The sequence below is a fragment of the Procambarus clarkii genome, chromosome 8, assembly GCF_040958095.1.
Source record: "Procambarus clarkii isolate CNS0578487 chromosome 8, FALCON_Pclarkii_2.0, whole genome shotgun sequence".
NCBI lineage: Eukaryota > Metazoa > Arthropoda > Malacostraca > Decapoda > Cambaridae > Procambarus > Procambarus clarkii.
In genome coordinates, this window is record NC_091157.1 from 51481041 (window position 1) to 51502219 (window position 21179).

General features: G+C 42.3%; 1 protein-coding gene across 1 annotated transcript in view; it reads right to left on the bottom strand.

Annotated features, from left to right (window-relative positions):
• The window catches only part of LOC123751874 (F-box DNA helicase 1-like), a 100351-nt gene that overhangs the window by 23257 nt on the left and 55915 nt on the right, over window positions 1-21179 (bottom strand). The window contains exon 9 of the mRNA XM_069320781.1: window positions 4757-4948. Within this exon, the coding sequence (XP_069176882.1) occupies window positions 4757-4948 (192 nt within the window). The remainder of the gene's footprint in view (window positions 1-4756; window positions 4949-21179) is intronic.

Sequence of the window (21179 nt, forward strand, 5' to 3'; positions counted from 1 at the left end):
AGCGGCAGACAGTTGCATCGACAGTCAACAGATGTACTATAGGCACATGTGCAAACACCAGCTCCAGCACCTCTGTGGGCAGGCTGAAATACACCACTTCCGAACACATCCTGCAATAGTTATATGTTTACCGTTTCTGAACACATCCTGCAATAGTTACATGTTCATTACTTTGGAACACATCTGGCAAGATTACATACTGCATCACAAACACTTACCCAGAGGTAGCAAAAACTACTACAACATGTATATTGACAGATACATGACAAAAGAGGAACAGATAGCCCACAGGCGAGGAAACCTCCACTATACAACTCTTCCCATTTGAGCGTCAGACCAAATCAGCCCTCCCTCCTCCTTCTTATCTCCCCAACACCTCCCCTGACACCATCGCATTCAAATCCATCTGCTTCATCCCACATTCCAAGGGTCTCCTCATCCCCTCAACCCCCAAAACTCTCCCAGCCCTCATCCTCTCAACCCCCAAAACCTGCCCAGCCATCACCCCTCCTCATTCCTTCTCCTGCCATGTGACCCCCCTACCCTTGCGAGAGGGGGGGGGGACATGGTCCCCCCATGGGGGATGGGGGGACCCTACACCTCTTCCTCCATTTCCCTTTTCCCTCCCTTCTTCCCTAATGACCACTCCTACCCTGAGTTCCCCCTGACTAATAACACCTCCCCCCCCTCTCTCACTATCTATGATCCATCCGCCCCTCTTCCCCCCCCCCTACCCCCTCTATCCTTCTCCCCCTAACCTCTCAACCTCTATCTGACTCTCAACCATACGCTACCTCTCAACCCCTCTATGCCTCTCAGACCCTTCCTAATCTTCAGACCCTTCCTAATCTTCAGACCCAGTATTCCCTTCCTACTCCAAACCTACCTAACCAGGCCCTACCCCCAGACCTTCCTACCTACCTCCCTAGATGCCCAGCCCCCATTCGCCCCCCAAGCACCCCCCTCAGACCCCCATTCACCCCCCTCAGACCCCCATTCACCCCCCAGATACTTCTCGGATCCCCCCAGCCCACATTCACCCCCCCCCCCCAAACACCCCTCCAGGAACGCCAGGCGATGATGATGAAGATTAAGCCACCCAAAAGGATGCACGGGCATGAATAGCCCGTAAGTGGTGGCCCTTTTAAGCCATTACCAGTATCAAGAGCTGATACTGGAGATCTGTGGAGGTGCGAATGCACCCTGCATGATGGGAGATGTCTCCCTTATGAATGTGTTAAGATGAAGATGAAGCAACCCAAAAGGTGGCACGGGCATAAATAGCCCGTAAGTGGTGGCTATTTTAAGCCATTACCAGTATCAAGAGCTGATACTGAAGATCTGTGGAGGTGCGAATGCACCCTGCATGATGTCTCCCTTGTGAATGTGTTACGATGAAGATGAAGCCACCCAAAAGGTGGCACGGGCATGAATAGCTCGTAAGTGGTGGCCCTTTTGAGCCATCACCAGTATCAATAGATGATACTAGAGATCTGTGGAGGTGCGACTGCACCCAGCGTGACGGGAGATGTCTCCCGGACCAAATGGTGACCAGATGGTGAAAACGCCAGGCGAGTGTCTTACCACTACACCACGGAGACTGGTAAAGTCTCCGTAGTATTTGTCGCCGTACTATAGAATGAATATAAATTCACTTGAACGTGTCCAGTGTAGGATGACTAAGTTAATTCCCCAAATTAGAAATCTTTCGCACGAAGAAAGATTAACAAAGCTTAAGATGCATTCACTGGAAAGGCGAAAATTTAGGGTTAACATGATAGAGGTTTACAAGTGGATGAATGGACATAACAAAGGGGATATTAATATGGTATTAAAAGTATCAACACAAGACAGAAGACAAAACAATGGGTATAAATTGAATAAGTTTAGATTTAGGAAAGACTTGGGTAAATACTGGTTCAGTAACAATGTTGTTGATTTGTGGAACCAATTGCCGAGTAACATGGTGGAGGTGGGGTTCCTCGATTGTTTCAAACGTGGGTTGGACATGTATATGAGTGAGATTGGGTGGTTATAAATAGATTATATATTTATAGTAATATGGTTATAGTTATAATATATGGTTATGGTTATAAAATATTGGCACTGTATGGGCCAATAGGCCTTCTGCAGTTACCTTTGTCTTATGTTCTTATAAAAAGTGAGTGAGGCAGATCCTGACATAGTTGCAATAGTGGAAAATAAATGACGTGATCTCAGATGCAATCTTTTTGGAGGGCTACCAGGTGATAAGAAAAGAGAGGACAGAGATAGGGAGGGGGAGTGGCGCTCCTAATAGAGCGGAAAGGGAAGATTGAAGACCTGGGAAATCGGGTTACCAATGAGAGCACAAGCTTCATACATGAAACCCTGACAGCAGATGGGAGAAAGATTGTGATCTTGGTAATATACAATCCCCCACCAAACAGTAGAAGACCCAGGCAGGAGTATGATGACAACAATAAGATGCATAGATGAACTGCAGAAGGCAGCAACATTAGCTCACAGAATGAGAGCAAAGCTGCTGGTCATGGGGGACCTAAATCATGATAAATTGGGAATCAAGGAATCCCTATGGAGGGGACGAAACGTGGGGAGCAAAGTTAGTAGATGTTATAGACAGGAATTTCCTAACACAACATGTGAAGGAAGACACAAAGTTAAGAGGAGGAGATGCACCGAGTCTATTAGACCTGATTTTCACCCAGAACGTAGAAGACATCAAGAATTTGGAGCATGAAATACCTCTAGGGGCCAGCGAAAAATTGTCCTAGTCTTTGACTACATGATGGAATTCAAACTTGTGACCATAGGACAAGAAGTCTGGGAAAGGAGAGTTGACTACAGGAGGATAAGGGACTATCCGGGAGTGGGAGTGAAAAAGTGCAGTGGGAGGAAAAAATTAGATGAAAAACAGTCCAAGATATGATGGACCTAGTCATACGGAAATACCAGGAGGCCGAAGAAAGATTTATACCAACAGTAAAGGGAATATAATAACCCATGGTTTAATAAACAGTGTCAGGAAGCAGTGTCAGGCCAGCAATTTGTTCGGGTTCTTCTCTGGTATTACCAGAGAAGAACTAATAACGGTGATTAAAGTTGGGAAATCTACCGCCCCTGGGGAGGATGGAGTAACTTATGAAATACTTAATGAACTTGCCATTATGACGAAAAGCCCACTGATAGACCTCTTTAATATTAGTTATAAGGAGGGCAGAATTCGCAGTAAATGGAAAAAAAGCTTTGATCATCCCTATTCCTAAAGCTAATGGAGAGTACAGATCTGTGTCCTTACCCTCGTGTTTTTGTAAAATGATGTAGAGGATCATTTTAAATAGACTTTTATATTTAACAGGTGATCAGCTGTCTAGTAATTTGTTCGGATTCCACAGAGGAAAAAGTACCTCTGACTGTATTATTAAATGTCTAGTTAATGATAATGATTATTATAGAATTTTTTATTGATTTACAAGGAGCTTTTGATAAAGCCAACAAAGAGGTTATTTTAAATGAATTAGCTGGTCTTGGTGTTAAAAGGAGATTATTGCGCTGGATAGGGGATAATCTTTACGAAAGGAAGGCTTAGGTGTGGTATCAAGGGTTGTATGTCAGGTGTGAGATCTTTTGAACTCGGCACACCTCAGGGAGGAGTGTTGAGACCCACGCTGTTTAATGTGCTAATGAATATGATAGCATCTCAGAGATTCTCAAATGGGGTAACTCCGATCATATATGCCGAGGATATTTTGTTTCAGGGCAAAGATATTTCAAAGGTTCAAACAGTTCAATGGGTCACCATATGGGACTGGTGGTTAATGAAGACAAAACTAAATTTGAATGTAGAATGTTGTTGTTTCAGATTTAGCTACTCAGGACGAAGTGTCCATGTAGCACGGTGAGCCCGTAATTGAGTTTGGTTATACATGATAACCTTTTTCCTGTGATATTTGGGTCTACGTTTAGAATTGAGGAGGAGATCTCCTTTTTCCCTGCTTATTTATCGCTTCTGTTTTAGTGCACTGGTTTTAATCTTGTTTTGTTAATATTATCTTGGTGGCGGATGTAGATGCAGAATGCTCACTAATGAGTCCCATTCCTCAACAGCTTTTCTAATCATTGTAGTCGGTGGAATGTGCATCTAATGCAGCTGCTGTCGTTGAATTAATGTTGAGTTTGATGTGCAGGGATTCAGTAGCTTCACATTCCAGTAAGTAGTGCAATTTTGGCGCCTCTGTTTCGGTTTCACAGATGTGACACTCTTTAACTATTGGGTTCATTACCTCCCAGCAGCACTTGTAACCAAGTCTGAGTCTGTGTATGGCTACTGCAATGTCTCTGGATATCTTTTTACCAGGCTTGAAAGAGGAGTAATCAGTGGCTTGTTCGTACCATATCGCAGTGGATCTTCCTTCAGCTACTTTGGCGACTTTTGATAGTTGAGAATATTTTCTTCTTGATTTGCTCCTTTATCTGTGAGAAACTTGGAGGTATTTGAACCTGTACAACAGGTAGAGTAGTGACAGTTTTTGCTAGTGAGTCTGCCTTTTCATTACCATCTATGCCGATGTGACTTAGTATCCAATTTAGGGTGATTGACAGCCCTCGATTATGGGCTTCTTTTCCTATATGTTGAATTTCTGTGAGAAGTTGTATATTATCTGTGCTGACTGGATAACAATGCCTGGAGCGAAGATTTAGAGTCTGTATGAATGATGACATCATGAAAATTATTGTCAACTGTGTAGTTTATTGCCTCTTTCAGGGCATATAATTCTGTTTGCAATGTTGAGCACCCACTATTCATGCTCCAGTAAGCTTCATGGTTGCTAGTGTAAACTGCTGCCCCAGCAGAACCTTTTTCTTGATCAACTGATCCGTCTGTGAAGATGTGAGATGTGGGTCCAGAGATAGTTTCCATTTGTTGTTCTATTACTTCCTTGAGCCTCTGCGGGTCACATGCTGATTTTTTAACTGGTAATCTTTCAATGATTATCTTTAGATTCGATTCTTCCCATGGAGGAGGCTGTCGAAAGTGTTGATATGGTCTATCTTCCCCTTTGTTTTCAATGGTCCATTTCAGGTCCATTTTCTCTAAAATCTTGACCACATTATCCATCCATGAGCTTGTTCTATACTGTAGGTCTTTCTGAAAGGATCTATGTATGCTGTCTTTGATTGACAGCCTGGCGGTTGTTCCAGTAAGTTTTCCTATTATGGTGGCTATCCTTGTTTTTTATGTTTCATCCTGTTTTCTAATACTGGTAAATTTGTTTCCATTCTAAGGTTCTCTCTACGCGTCCATATAGGTGCTCCCAGCATTGTTCTCAGAGCATCATTTTGAGACACTTCCAGTTTCTCCCATTGGTTATCACTGAGGGATGTAAGAGCAAGGGAAGCATAGTCGATGAGTGCTTGAACGCTTGAACGTAGTACATTTTGAGTACTGGTAGAGATGCACCCTCTCTAAGACTGGTCAGGGAGCGCAAAGCTGAGTTTCTGTTTTTACAGCGTTGCCGAAGATATTCAATTTCTTGAGTGAATTTCAACTGGTTGTTTAAAAATAGGGTTGTGAAAAACTGGTTGTGAAAAATAAGGATTCCAGGTATGTCATTGATTTGATTCAGGAGGGAGGTAAGGCATTCTGTGGTTCCAACACCTTTTCTGTAAGCAAACATATTTTGGTGTAGTGGATTGGCTTTCCATTCGATTAATTCGATTAAGGCCATTCTTTCTGCAGTTTTGGCCAGACAGCTTGGGTCTTGGATTTCCTGGGACTTTAGGTTTTGGAATAGGAACTATAATTGCACTGTTCTAAGAGAGTGGTCGGTTTCTTGTCACCCAAGGTTCAGTCGAAAAAGGTTAGTCGCTGAGTGAAGCAGTACACAGTTACAGTCACTCCCTCAGTTACTATTTTAATAGTGTAACCATGTCTCCCCCGTATATGTCTTTCCTAACCATCCTTCCTGAATTATTAACGTCAGAAGGACACAGTGATCTAGTAGCAAGAGCAAGGAAAATTGCTGAAGACGACCCAACGCTAAACGAAGCACCGTGGCAACTTGTAGGCAACGGAAAGGCAAACAAACAAAGAAGAACCGAAGAAACGTCCAAAGAAACCAAACTAGAAGCCAAAATTTCCCGGTCGAAGTTCATGTAAACAGTCTCTTAGAATGCCCAAATGTTACAACGGCGGAAAGATGCAAGCACAACAATATAGAAACAAGACAGGTTCTTGTAACAATAAAAGGACCTCGCATCAACACTGAGTGTTGGGATCTATGGTCAATTCAGGCTAAGACTGTACAACCCAGAACCCATGCGCTGCTACAGATATCAGCGCTTCGGCCACCACAAAGATGGCTGCAGAGGCCTGGAACGATGTGGTGTATGTAGGCAGCTCCACAATACCGACATATGCAAGAATCTGCACAAAGAAAGCAAACAAACGAAAGCAAAATGTCCGAACTGCGGGGATACACATGACGCGTGGAACAAACGATGTCCAGAAAGGGGAAAAATAATATTAGCTTTCGGGTCAACCCAGCAACCCAAAGTAACAACTTCTAGACCCCAATCGACCAGACCCTAGGTAAAAAGCCAGTGGTACACCCCTCGACAAATCCGAATAAATGATGATCAGCAACAAACTGACATACCAAATCCTTCTAGTCTGAGCAAGGACAGGGCCTCCAACAACTGGAGGAAAAAAAGAAGCACTACTCCACTAAGAAACAGCAACGGAATAGATCAAGGCAGCAAAACGAACATACCTGCCGTTGCCTCCAAGACCTCCAAAGCAGAAATGATGATTCCTACATCATCAAATGGCCCAGTAGCTGGATGTAGCAACGCTTCAACCCAACCAAGAGTCTCCTCACCCACCAAGAAGAAAGTCTCCACTCCAGCCAAGAAGACACAAACCGTTGAATGTAGACGTCGGAGGCCCATTATATTGAAAATATACGGTAAAAATATAGAGTTAATATATATAAATATTTAGGCATATTATATATATTAACCAGTATTAAAAAGACCTCGTCTTGGCAAGTTGTAAAGGATAGGGGTCTTAAGAAGACCTTGGCAAAACCGACACCTAATAGCCTAAGGACTTCTAACGCATTTGATGTGTTAGAGGACGAGTGCTGTGGTGAACCTGTAGTTCAAGGAGGAGGCAAAGGCAAAGCAACGAGGAGCATTGAAGCGCAGGTAAACTAACGTTCCTGATTGGAACGAAGCGAACTTTGGTTGTGGGAGATTCCCAGGTGAGGTATTTAGACAGAACGTTTTGTGCCAGAGATAAGGGGAACAGGTTAAGGATTTGCTATCCGGGAGCTGGTATTGGTGATATTGTTGGAAACATGAAAGATATCATGACAGGAAATGGGAACAAACCCATTATTTGTATTAGTGCAGGGGGTAATGATGTTGGGCGAGTTAGGAGTGAGGAACTAATAACAAGTCACTTGAACTCCAAATCTTTCCAGATATCCTAAAAAGAGCGAGAGTAACCCCTGTACACAAATGTGGTGATCTTACAGATGTTAACAACTACAGACCTATATCAATCCTGCCTAACTTGTCACAAATTTTTGAAAATCTAATCTACAAGCAGCTTTACTTTACTTTAATCTAGCCAAACACAATATACTTAGCCAATATGGCAATCCATCACTCTTTGTAAAATCTCTTGTATGTACCTTACCTAAATAAATATTTGATTTGATTGATTTGAATACAGATTCAAAGGAACAATAGAATTAGGAGTAAGGGAGGAATCCCGATCATATGTGGCATTCTTCCAAGAAAGGGAGTGGGAAATGAATGGATGTCGAGGGCACTTGATGTCAATTGCAGGCTGGAAAGATATTGCAAATCTAATGCAATATCTTTTATAGACAACTGGGAACACTTCTATGGAAGAAATGACATGTATGCTCTGGATGGGGTGCATCTATCGAGGGCTACCAAACATTTGATTTGATTGATTTGAATACAGAGATTCAAAACAATAGTAGAAATAGTTAGGAGCAAGGGAGGATTCCCGATCATATGTGGCATTCTTCCAAGAAAGGGAGTGGGAAATGAATGGATGTCGAGGGCACTTGGTGTTTTTTGCAGGCTGGAAAGATATTGCAAATGTAATGCAATATCTTTCGTAGACAACTGGGAACACTTCTTTGGAAGAAATGAAATGTATGCTCGGGATGGGGTGCATCTATCAAGGGCTTGGGTCGTTGCTGTTGCGAACTCGTTGGAACCAGTGGTTAGAGGTGTTTGTTTGGGTTTAAACTGTTAGTAGATAGTGGTATGGGAATTGATTTGGAGGAAGGAGATAATAAAAGTATATGTTTGGGGGAGAAAGGAATTGGCAAAATGATCATTGAAATTGAAGGGCCTCAAAATAACAATTCACTTAGGGTATATTACACTAACAGTAGAAGTCTAAGAAATAAAATAAACGAATTAAATGCTCTTGTCTGCACAGAAAAAAATAGATATTATCATGCTTACCGAAACATGGATGAATGGACAGGCGATAAGTCACAACAATAACGTGGCTGAAGTATGTTGACCAATCGGAGTATGATTGATCGGCTGAAGTATGTTGACCAGATCACACACTAGAAGTTGAAGGGACGACGACGACGACATTCAATAAATAGGCAAGAGAGAGCTGAGGAGGGAAGTAAGGTGTAGGGGATAGTAGTAATAATGAGAACTGCAGAGGGCCTATTGGCCCTTACGAGGCAGCTCCTATTATAAGCACCGAATGAGAAGGAGATAGTAATAGGAAAAAGAAGAGGATAGCAAGACAGGAGAAGACAATGAACAGAAAAAGGGGAGAAGAGAGAAAGAAAAGGAAAGAGAAAGAAAGATAAATGGAAGGGGTAAGCTTATGTTAAGTCACGTTTGTTAGAAAGATTAGAGCATTTGAGTATATACTGTGAAAGGGAAGAGTCCACAGCAACAAAGCCAGGACTCAAGTTCATGTTGGGTACATTGTGTATCAGAGCCGATTCTACAAGACGGCGTCTGTGTATAGTAGAAAAGTTAATTTTAGAATATTATTTTCCCGCGTTTGTTCCTTAATGTGTTGCGTAAGAATGCAATCGTCAATTAATTCTAGAAAATCTTCTGCTTCATTATTCCCTGTTTTGTTCAATCAGTTTATTCCACTAAAATTAAAGTCACCCATGACATAAATATTGTTAGAAATATCTAGTTGCTCTAGATATTTCATCCCATAGATGCTTTGCTTCCATTTTGTCTAAATTTGGTGGCCTATATAAGAACATAAGAACAAAGGTAACTGCAGAAGGCCTATTGGCCCATACGAGGCAGCTCCTATCTATAACCACCAAATCCCACTCATATACATGTTCAACCCGCGCTTGAAACAATCGAGGGACCCCACCTCCACCACGTTACGCGGTAATTAGTTCCACAAATCAACAACCCTGTTACTGAACCAGTATTTACCCAGGTCGTTCCTAAATGATTGATTGATTGATGAAGATTAAGCCACCCAAAAGGTGGCACGGGCATGAATAGCCCGTAAGTGGTGGCCCTTTTGAGCCATTACCAGTATCAAGAGCTGATACTGGAGATCTGTGGAGGCGCGAATGCACCCTGCATGACGGGAGATGTCTCCCTTGTGAATGTGTTAAGATGAAGATGAAGCCACCCAAAAGGTGGCACAGGCATGAATAGCCCGTAAGTGGTGGCCCCTTCGAGCCACCACCAGTATCAAGAGCTGATACTGGAGATCTGTGGAGGCGCGAATGCACCTTGCATGACGGGAGATGTCTCCTTTGTGAATGTGTTAAGATGAAGATGAAGCCACCCAAGAGGTGGCACGGGCATGAATAGCCTGTAAGTGGTGGCCCTTTTGAGCCATTACCAGTATCAAGAGCTGATACTCGATATCTGTGGAGGTGCGACTGCACCCTGCGTGACGGGAGATGTCTCCCGTGGTTCCTAAATGATTGATTGATTGATAAAGATTAAGCCACCCAAGAGGTGGCACGGGCATGAATAGCCCGTAAGTGGTACAATTTTTTTTTTCCCAGTGTTCTGAGGTTGCATTTAACCATCAAGCTGTTATCGTGGGGGAGAATACTGCTTCACAGTCTTTATGAGGTTGACCAGGAGAGTGGCTGTGTTGATGGCTTCAGGGTGGCCACTGCATGATTCAGGAACTCTTAAAGCTCTTCTAAGGTCATTGGTTGCTTCACATTCCAGAAGATAGTGAAGTAATGGCTTTTCTTTGACAGTTTGGCAGAAGATGCACTCTCTCTGTCGGGGTTCACCAATCTCCCAGTTACATCTGTAACCTAGACGTAGTCTATATAGCCTAACTGCTATTTCCCTGTGGATTCCTTTTGGGATATTTAACCTTTCTAATTTGGTTGCCTGAAGATACCATGTTGCAGAGGGCGAACCTTCAGCTATTCTCTGGTGTAGGTAGGCTTTGTTGAGATGTGAGAGTTTTTTGATGATGATGTTTTTTATGTTCTCTATCACTGGATGACGAGTTGCCAATTTAGCAATTTCATCAGCTTTTTCATTTAATGGGATTCCAATATGGGATGGGATCCAGTTTAAAGTTATGTTGAGGCCTTTGCCTTTAGCGACTGCTCCTTGATACAAAATGGTGGTAATTATTTCCACATTATCTTTCCACTGTTTTCGTCCTAGTATTTGAAGTGCAGCTTTTGAGTCTGTGTGTATGATTGCATTTTGAGTGTTTTGTGCAATCACATATGCGAATGCCTGTTGTATGGCGAACAGCTCAGTTTGGGTTGATGATGCTAGTCCTCCCAGTCTCCAATATGCCTGAACGCTGGTCGTGCAAAGAGCAGCGCCAGCACTCTCATTTTCTGTGTCCACCGATCCGTCTGTGAAGATGTGGGTGGCTCCTGCTACTGCTATGCTATACATTTGCTCTTCTATTATGCGCCTTAGGATTGTCGGATCATAGGCAGCCTTTTTCATTGGGAGACTTTCTATTACTATTTTGAAAGTAGGCTCTTCCCACGGCGCGGAAGGAGTGTAATTTGGGTGTGGATGATCACCCTCTCTATCAAGAATCATGTTTTTTAAATGTAGTCTGTTTAGGACTTTTCCTCCTCTTGCAACCCAAGAGTTTCCATTGTTTTGGCCTAGTCCAACCACCAAAGCCTGCCGTACTGGGATTGGATCAGAAGAAATAATTATCTTACTGATAATTGTAGCTGTCCTTTGTGATATTCTTTCTTGTAGAGAGGGCAAACCCGTCTCCAGTCTAAGAGTTTCAAGCCTGGTCCACATGGGGGCTCCCAGTGCAGCTTTCATAGCATTGTTTTGGGCAACTTCAAGCTTTTTCCACTGTTGGTGTGATAGATTTGTGAGTGCAGGTGCGGCATAATCGATCACTGATCTGACTGCCTGTACATAGTATGTGCGAAGGACTTGCAGATTGGCTCCTCCAGAAAGGGAGGTTAGCAACCTGAGGATTGCCGTCCGGGCCGCAGTTCGCTCTCTCAAGTATGTGACCTCAGCATTAAAATTCATGTGTGTGTCCAGGATGATTCCTAGATACTGATAGGTGTCGACCCATTCTATTGGTTGACCCTGTACTGTGAGTTGGATGTTGGGCTTCGCTATTTTTATGGGCATGGCCTTTGACTTTGAGGGGTTGAGTTTGATCCCAATCTGTTTTGCCTCTTTACTGATGCAGTCTAAGCATTTGGGTGCAAGGCGTGCCGCATCCCTTCCTTTTATGATGATGACAAAGTCGTCCGCGTAGTTTAGCAGCCTGCAGTGATGTGGGAGTTTCAACCTCATTATTCTTTCCATTAAACAGTTGAAGAGAAGAGGGCTAAGAATACCTCCTTGCGGTGTACCATTTTCATGTCTTTTGTACTCAGAGACTGTGCCATGAAGTTTTACTCTTGCTTCTCTGTTTATGAGACAGTTTTTGGTCCAGGAGAGCAGGTTGCCTCTGACCTCTTTGTCAATGAGGCAGCAGAGAATAGCTGGGGCGCTAGCCAGTTCAAAGGCTTTTTCGAGGTCCAGGAATATCAGCATTCCTGGTCTGTCATTCAAGTGGGCTAACAGAGTTGTAATACATTCCACTGTGCCAACCCCTCTTCTATAGGCATACATATCATGATGCAGTTTAGGCATTTTCCACTCCAGTCTGTTGAGTGCCATTCTGTCAGCCGTCTTGGCTGCACAGCTTTGGAGAGAGATGGGCCTGGGATTAGCTGGATCTTTGGGTTTTGGGATCGGCACTATGTCTGCTCTATTCCAAGCAGAAGGTCTAGTTTGAGAAGTCCAGGCTAAATTAATTAACCTTAGGTATGCAGCGTCTCCCTCTGGGCCGAGGTTTCTAATCATTTTATAGGTTATTTTGTCGGCTCCAGGGGATGTATCCTTGGAGTTTTTCTTAGCCCGATTGAGCTCATCCAGTGTGAAGGGGGCATTAGTGTCAGAGACTTCTTCACATGCTGTAAGGATTCTGTGCCACCTTTCTTCCTCTAGTCCGGTCTGTACTGCTAATACATCTGGTGGAAGTTGATTGCTGGCTGCTCTCTCTGCAAACCTGGTTGCCAGTACTTCGGCTTCCTGTTGAGGATCTTTGGGGTGTGGAGCTTTAGGTGTTTTATTCCCTTTGGCCCGGTGAATTTGCTGCCACATCTCCCCGAGAGAGGCGTGTTCATTCAGGTGTGAACACCATTCTAGCCACTTTTGTTCTTTTATTTGTCTGGTCTCTCGATGTACATGTTCCTTGACCTCACAAAGTAAGATCCTGTTGCGGTCACTTGGCTGCTTTTTGTATAGCTTTCTTGTTCTATTGAGTCTATGGTTGAGTTCTTTGACACGTTCGCAATAGTACCAATGATCTTTATGGTGTCCGGTGGACTGTTTTTTCAGTGGGATTGAGTGGTTGGCTGCACTTTGAATCGCTTTGACAAATTCTTGTTCTGCCTGATTAATGTCTTCGGGAAGATCATAGTTTCTTTGCCACTCTGAAATGAGAACATAACATAAGAACATAAGAACAAAGGTAACTGCAGAAGGCCTATTGGCCCATACGAGGCAGCTCCTATTCTATAACCACCCAATCCCACTCATATACTTGTCCAACCCGTGCTTGAAACAATCGAGGGACCCCACCTCCACAATGTTACGCGGCAATTGGTTCCACAAATCAACAACCCTGTTACTGAACCAGTATTTACCCAAGTCTTTCCTAAATCTAAACTTATCCAATTTATATCCATTGTTTCGTGTTCTGTCCTGTGTTGATGAGGTTTTGAAATCGGTCCCAGTTTGCTAAAGCAAAGTTCCAGGCTTCAGATGGAGGCGGAGGTGGGGTGGGTAGGTCTAACTGAAGATCAATTTGGACCCCATAGTGGTCGCTTGTGAGTGTGGGCTCAACTGACCATGTTGCTGCATCTCTTAGGGAGGCTGAAACGAAGGTTAGGTCTAATCTGCCTCCTTGGATGTGGGTAGGTTCATTCTTGTTTATGATTTGTATTTCTGGAAGCTGGTCCAGTAGATGAGTAATGTGTATGCCGGCTTCATTTGTTCTGTTCGAGCCCAGTGCCAATTGATGATGGGCATTAAAATCTCCACAAATGATTGTGTTTGTTGTTGTCGCGTGTCCAAATAACACAGAGAGATCCATTTCGGCGTGTGGAGACCTGTACACATTGAACACTTCAAGTTTGTCGTGTCTTAGCTCAATGGTGACTCCCATTACCTCTGTCCCTGCTTCACAATTGGGTGGGCTGGTTATGGATTTGGAGATCAGGTCACATTTTACATAGATTGCACATCCCCTGGATTGCCCATTGATCCATGGAAGGAAGAAGCCTCGATAGCCTGAGATTTTAGGTGCTAATCCGGCTCGAAGCAAGCTCTCCTGTAGTATCAGGATGTCTATGCCTTTGGTTGCTACTATGCATTGCAAGTGTTGCAATTTAGTGCGCAGTCCTTGCGCATTCCATTGCAGGATCTTTAGAATTCTAGGTTCTTGGAATGTGCTGATAATTCCGTGGTATCCATGGAGTCTGATGAACACGCCATGGAAGTTGCAATTGGGGTATAGGTTCTTAGTGATCCTGAAATTGCCTCATCAATGTCGCTTTCCGACGAGCTGGACTCTATCTGCTTTTTATGGGGGTGCCTCTTGCCCTGCTGTCTTGACGGTGTGGATATTACATCTTCGAATTTTTTGAGCTTGTGCTCAATTGTCTTCCGAGTCTCTGTGGTTTGCTTGATTCCATGTGAAGACAGCAGACTTTCGATTAACTCAGTGACCAAAGTTTTGAGCATTGGCCAGAGAGCGTTCAGTTCAGTGGGAGCACTATTTAATGTTGTGCAGGTTGAGGGCCTAGTGGCTTTTAGACCCTTCTCGGTGGTAACTTTGGCACTGGGATTGCTACTCCTATTGGCCCCAGTGTGCTTGCTGGATGAAATGGGAGGCCGACTACTTTGAACATGAGTCTTGTGTCCTCCATCTTTCTTTTTGTCCTGTACTGTCTTCTCACCCTTCACCATGGCCGATGGTGAAGGGCCGTGTGCCCCCTCTTCCTGAATGGGTAGACCCCACGCGGTTTTAGTGGGCATGGGAGCTGGTATTCGTTTTGGTGGGGGTTTCGGCTCCGCTGTTGGCGTGGTGGGGTTCGTTTGAAGCCTTTTGAGCCTTTCAGGGCATTTCAAGTTCCAGGCATGATGTGCCTTGGAACAATTTGGGCATTTTGCTTGAACAGGGTGGTTTGCCTTGAATTTATCAATACATGTTTTTGTATCATGGGGCTGGCTGCAGACTCCGCACCTCACTGGGCGTTGGCAGTCATCTTTGTGATGCCCAAATCTCTGACATCTAAAGCATCTTAGTGGTTCTGGGGTGTAAGGCCTGTGTTGGAACACGCCCCAGATTACAAGGTCAAGTTTTTCCGGGATCCGTCCTCTTACTGTGAGAAGGACTTGTCGAGTTTCTTGTTTTGTTCGTACTTGGCATCTCTCTGCTGACACCACATAGTTCAGCTTTTCGAGATGGCCAAGGGCTATATGCAAGGGATAGTGGAGGACAATGACTGGGGTCTACTTATTTTATCCTCTGGTTTCAGTTCCTCACATTTTGCGTAATTTTTTAGAATCGTAGCGGCCGACTCGTCTTTTGGCCTCAGAATGTATTCTCCTTTGAGATTAGGTTTTGCCCTGACCTGGAGCTGGGGGTACTCTTTTTCCACGTCCACTACAGTAGCGTAGGAAGACTTACCTTCCGTGTGCTGCACTTTGAAGACCGGAAACGTAGATCTAGTCTGAGGCGCTGGGAGAGCTGGAGAAGCTGGAGAGATTAATGGGCGATGGGTCGTCATGGAGTGGCTTGTCCTGTTAGCCTTATTCACGTGATGCCACTCGCCGTCACTTTCGGAACTGGTATCCATTATCGATGGTCTTTTCCTACTCTGAGCAGCATTGCTGGATCGATTATAAGTCAATTGGAATTCCATGATGAAATTTCAAATGATCACTTGTGGAGTGGTCTGGTGAGTGAAGGACGTGACGTCTGGTGTACAACTACACAACTGTGATGTTGGTTCCTAAATCTAAACTTATCCAATTTATACCCATTGTTTCGTGTTCTGTCTGAAAGAAATCTTTCATATGAAGAAAGATTAACAAAGCTTAAGTTGCATTCACTGGAAAGGCGAAGAGTTAGGGGTGACATGATAGAGGTTTACAAGTGGATGAATGGACATAACCGGGGGGATATTAATAGGGTATTAAAAGTATCAACACAGGACAGAACACGAAACAATGGATATAAATTGGATAAGTTTAGATTTAGGAAAGACTTGGGTAAATACTGGTTCAGTAACAGGGTTGTTGATTTGTGGAACCAATTGCCGCGTAACATTGTGGAGGTGGGGTCCCTCGATTGTTTCAAGCACGGGTTGGACAAGTATATGAGTGGGATTGGGTGGTTATAGAATAGGAGCTGCCTCGTATGGGCCAATAGGCCTTCTGCAGTTACCTTTGTTCTTATGTTCTTATGTTCTTATGTCTTGAGTTGATACTTTTAATACCCTATTAATATCCCCTTTGTTATGTCCATTCATTCACTTGTAAACTTCTATCATGTCACCCCTAACTCTTCGTCTTTCCAGTGAATGCAATTTAAGCTTTATTAATCTTTCTTCATATGAAAGACTTCTAATAATTGGTTCCACGAATCAACAACCTTGTTACCGAACCAGTATTTGCCCAAGTCTTTCCTATATCTATACTTGTTTCGTGTTCTGTCTTGTGTTGATATTTTTAATACCATATGACCATAAGAACAAAGGTAACTGCAGAAGGCCTATTGGCCCATACGACGCAGCTCCTATTTATAACCACACAATCCTACTCATATACATGTCCAACCCAAGCTTGAAACAATCAACTGTTACATAAGAACATAAGAACAAAGGCAATTGCAGAAGACCTATTGGCCATGCGAGGCAGCTCCTATTTATAACCACCCAATCCCACTCATATACATGTACAACCCATGCTTGAAACAATCGAGGGACCCCACCTCCACCATGTTACGCGGCAATTGGATCCACAAATCAACAACCCTGTTACCGAACCAGTATTTACCCAAGTCTTTCCTAAATCTAAAGTTATCCCATTTATATCCATTGTTTCGTGTTCTGTGTTGTGTCGATACTTTTAATACCCTATTAATATCCCCTTTGTTATGTCCATTCGTCCACTTGTAAACCTCTATCATGTCACCCCTAACTCTTCGCCTTTCTAGTGAATGCAACTTAAGCTTTGTTAATCTTTCTTCATATGAAAGATTTCTAATTTGGTGAATTAACTTAGGCATCCTGCGCTGGACACGTTCAAGTGAATTTATATCAATTCTATAATACGGCGACCAAAACTGAACTGCATAATCTAAATGGGGCCTAACCAGAGCATGATATAGAAATAATGGAAGGATCATATGTGGCATAGGATCCCAATCATATGTGGCATTCTTCCAAGAAAGGGAGTTGGAAATGAATGGATGTCGAGGGCACTTGGTGTCAATTGCCGGCTGAAAAGATATTGCAAATTTAATGCAATATCTTTCATAGACAACTGGGGACACTTCTATGGAAGAAATGAAATGTATGCTCGGGATGGGGTGCATCTATCGAGGGCTGGGGTTGTTGCTGTTGCGAACTCGTTGGAACCATTTATTAGATGCATTTGTTTGGGTTTAAACTGTTAGTAGATAGTGGTATGGGAATTTAAAGGGAGGAAGGAGGTAATAAAAGTATGTGTTTGAGGGAGAAAGGAATTGTCAAAATGATCAGGGAAAGAGAAGGCTCTCAAAATAACAATTCACTTAGGGTATATTACACTAACAGTAGAAGTCTAAGAAATAAAATAAACGAATTAAATGCCCTTGTCTGCACAGAAAAAATAGATATTATCGCGCTTACCGAAACGTGGATGAATGTAGAAAATAAAGAACTATTAGCTGAATATCAACAAATGGATTTAAACTATTTAAGAACATGAGAACAAAGGTAACTGCAGAAGGCCTATTGGCCCATACGAGGCAGCTCCTATCTATAACCCCCAATCCCACTCATATACTTGTCCAACCCCCGCTTGAAACAATAGAGGGACCCCACCTCCACCACGTTTGACGGTAATTGGTTCCACAAATCAACATCTCTGTTACCGAACCAGTATTTACCCAAGTCTTTCCTAAATCTAAACTTATCCAATTTATGCCCATTGTTTCGTGTTCTGTCTTGTGTTGATACTTTTATTACCCTATTAATATCTCCTTTGTTATGTCCATTTTTCCACTTGTAAACCTCTATCATGTTACCACTAACTCTTCGCCTTTCCAGTGAATGCAATATAAGCTTTGTTAATCTTTCTTCATATGAAAGATTTCTAATTTGGGGAATTAACTTAGTCATCCTACGTTGGACACGGTCAAGTGAATTTATATCCATTCTATAGTATGGCGACCAAAACTGAACTGCATAACCTAAATGGGACCTAACCAGAGCAAGATATAGCTGAAGAACCACACCAGATGTCTTGTTACTAACGCTTCGATTAATAAATCCCAGTGTCCTATTTGCCTTATTATGAACATTCATGCATTGATCCATTTGTTTTAAATTCATACTTATCATAACTCCTAGATCCCTTTCGCAATTCGACTTCTCAATCTCAACACCATCTAGCTCGTATCTTGTAACTCTATCATCATTATCACATGAATGATATTATGACAGGAAATGGGAACAAACCCATTATTTGTATTAGTGCAGGGGGTAATGATGTTGGACGAGTTAGGAGTGAGGAACTAATACAGAGATTCAGGACAGCCATTGAATTAGTTAGGAGCAAGGGAGGAATCCCGATCATATGTGGCATTCTTCCAAGAAAGGGAGTGGGAAATGAATGAATGTCAAGGGCACTTGGTGTCAATTGCCGGCTGGAAAGATATTGCAAATCAAATGCAATATCTTTCATAGACAACTGGGAACACTTCTATGGAAGAAATAAATTGTATGCTCGTGATGGTGTGCATCTATCGAGAGCTGGGGTTGTTGCTGTTGCGAACTCGTTGGAAGAAGTGGTTAGAGGTGTTTGTTTGGGTTTAAACTGTTAGTAGATAGAGGTATGGGAATTGATTTGGAGGAAGGAGATAATAAAAGTATGTATTTGTGGGAGAAAGGAATTGGCAAAATGATCAGGGAAAGAGAAGGGCCTCAAAATAACAATTCACTTAGGGTATATTACACTAACAGTAGAAGTCTAAGAAATAAAATTAACTAATTAAATGCTCTTGTCTGCACAGAAAAAATAGATATTATTGCACTTACCGAAACGTGGATGAATGTAGAAAATAGAGAACTATTAGCTGAATATCAAATAAATGGATTTAAACTATTTCACACAGATATATTAGACGAGGAGGAGGAGTAGCCATATATGTTAGGGACAATTTGTAATGTAGTCTCAAAGAGGGAATCAAAACTAAGCCACACACAGAAACTATTTGGATAGAATTAAACGAAAAAGCAAATAATATTATAATAGGAGTTATATATAGGCCACCAAATTTAGACAGAAAGGAAGCAAAGCATCTATGGGATGAAATATCTAGGGCATCTAGATCTAACAGTAGTTACGTCATGGGTGACTTTAATTTTAGTGGAATAAACTGGTTGAACAAAACAGGGAATAGTGAAGCAGAAGATTTTCTAGAATTAATTGACGATTGCTTTCTTACGCAACACATTAAGGAACCAACACGTGAAAATAATATTTTAGATTTAGTGTTAACTAACAGGGAAACACAAATTAATGACATCGAAATAGGGAATGAGCTAGGGAACAGTGATCACAAAGAAATCAGATTTAGCATAGAAATCTGTAGGGGAAAATTCTGTTAAAGTGCCAGATTTTCGAAAAGCTGATTTTAATAGCCTAAGAAATTTTTTGGGTCAAATTGATTGTTAAGTCTTGGGTATGGGGTGGGGGTCGGTTTTGGAGCGAGACATGAACCCAGCGATAGGTGACATAAATGGGGATTTCGATATGAATTCAATATATAACTTATTTAAGAATATTCTAAACAAAGCACAGGAACGTAGTATACCATACAAATTGAATAGATAGAATACCAATGACCCAAAGTGGATAACAAAGAATTTGAAGAACCTTATAGGTAAAAAGAGAGCTTGGTACAAAAGGATTAAAAATGGGGAGGTCACTTTAGAACAGGAATTCGTACAACTGGTTAGAAATGTTAAAAAAGAGATAAGGAAAGCAAAAAGAAACTATGAAGTTCGCATAGCAGGGCAAGCAAAGACAAATCCTAAAGGGTTTTTTCAGTTATATCGTACTAAGACTAGGGAAAGGATAGGTCCATTAAAAACTGAGACAGGTCAAATAACAGATAGTGATAAAGAGATGAGTAGTATTTTTAATAAATATTTTGTATCTGTATTTACTAAAGAGGAACTTAACAATATGCCTTAAGCCGAACAAGTCTATGTGGGTGGGGACGAGGACAGGTTGACGAGTTTAGCAGTTACCAGGGAGGATGTTCTTAAACAAATACTAAAACTCAAACCAAACAAATCCCCAGGGCCGGATGAAGTGTTTGCCAGGGTGCTTAAAGAATGCAAAGAGGAGCTTTGTGACCAACTCTCAACCATATTTAATAAATCAATAGAGTCAGGCAGAGTGCCAGAGTTTTGGAAAGTTGCTAATGTGATACCAGTTTTTAAGAAAGGAGATAGATCACTTGCGTCTAACTATCGACCAATTAGCCTAACGTCTATTGTGGGAAAGTTACTCAAATCTATAATGGCAAATAAAATTCGTCTTCATCTTGAAAAACATAAATTAATAATTGAGTCGCAACATGGTTTTATAAATGGCCGTTCATGTTTAACAAATTTGTTATCTTTTTATTCTAGCATTGTTGAGGCAGTTGATAGTGGTAAGGATTGCGATGTTGTGTACCTTGACTTTAGCAAAGCTTTTGATACAGTGCCACATGAAAGACTGATTAAAAAGTTAGAGTCTCATGGTATTGGGGGTGCTATATTAAGCTGGATTAGGGCATGGCTGTACCAAAGGAAACAGAGAGTTAGTATAAATGGAGTCAAGTCAGAGTGGGAAAATGTTGTAAGTGGGGTGCCTCAGGGCTCTGTCCTGGGACCTCATAAGAACATAAGAACATAAGAACAAAGGTAACTGCAGAAGGCCTGTTGGCCCATACGAGGCAGCTCCTATTTATAACCACCCAATCCCACTCATATACTTGTCCAACCCGCGCTTGAAACAATCGAGGGACCCCACCTCCACAATGTTACGCGGCAATTGGTTCCACAAATCAACAACCCTGTTACTGAACCAGTATTTACCCAAGTCTTTCCTAAATCTAAACTTATCCAATTTATACCCATTGTTTCGTGTTCTGTCCTGTGTTGATACTTTTAATACCCTATTAATATCCCCCCGGTTATGTCCATTCATCCACTTGTAAACCTCTATCATGTCACCCCTAACTCTTCGCCTTTCCAGTGAATGCAACTTAAGCTTTGTTAATCTTTCTTCATATGAAAGATTTCTACTTTGGGGAATTAACTTAGTCA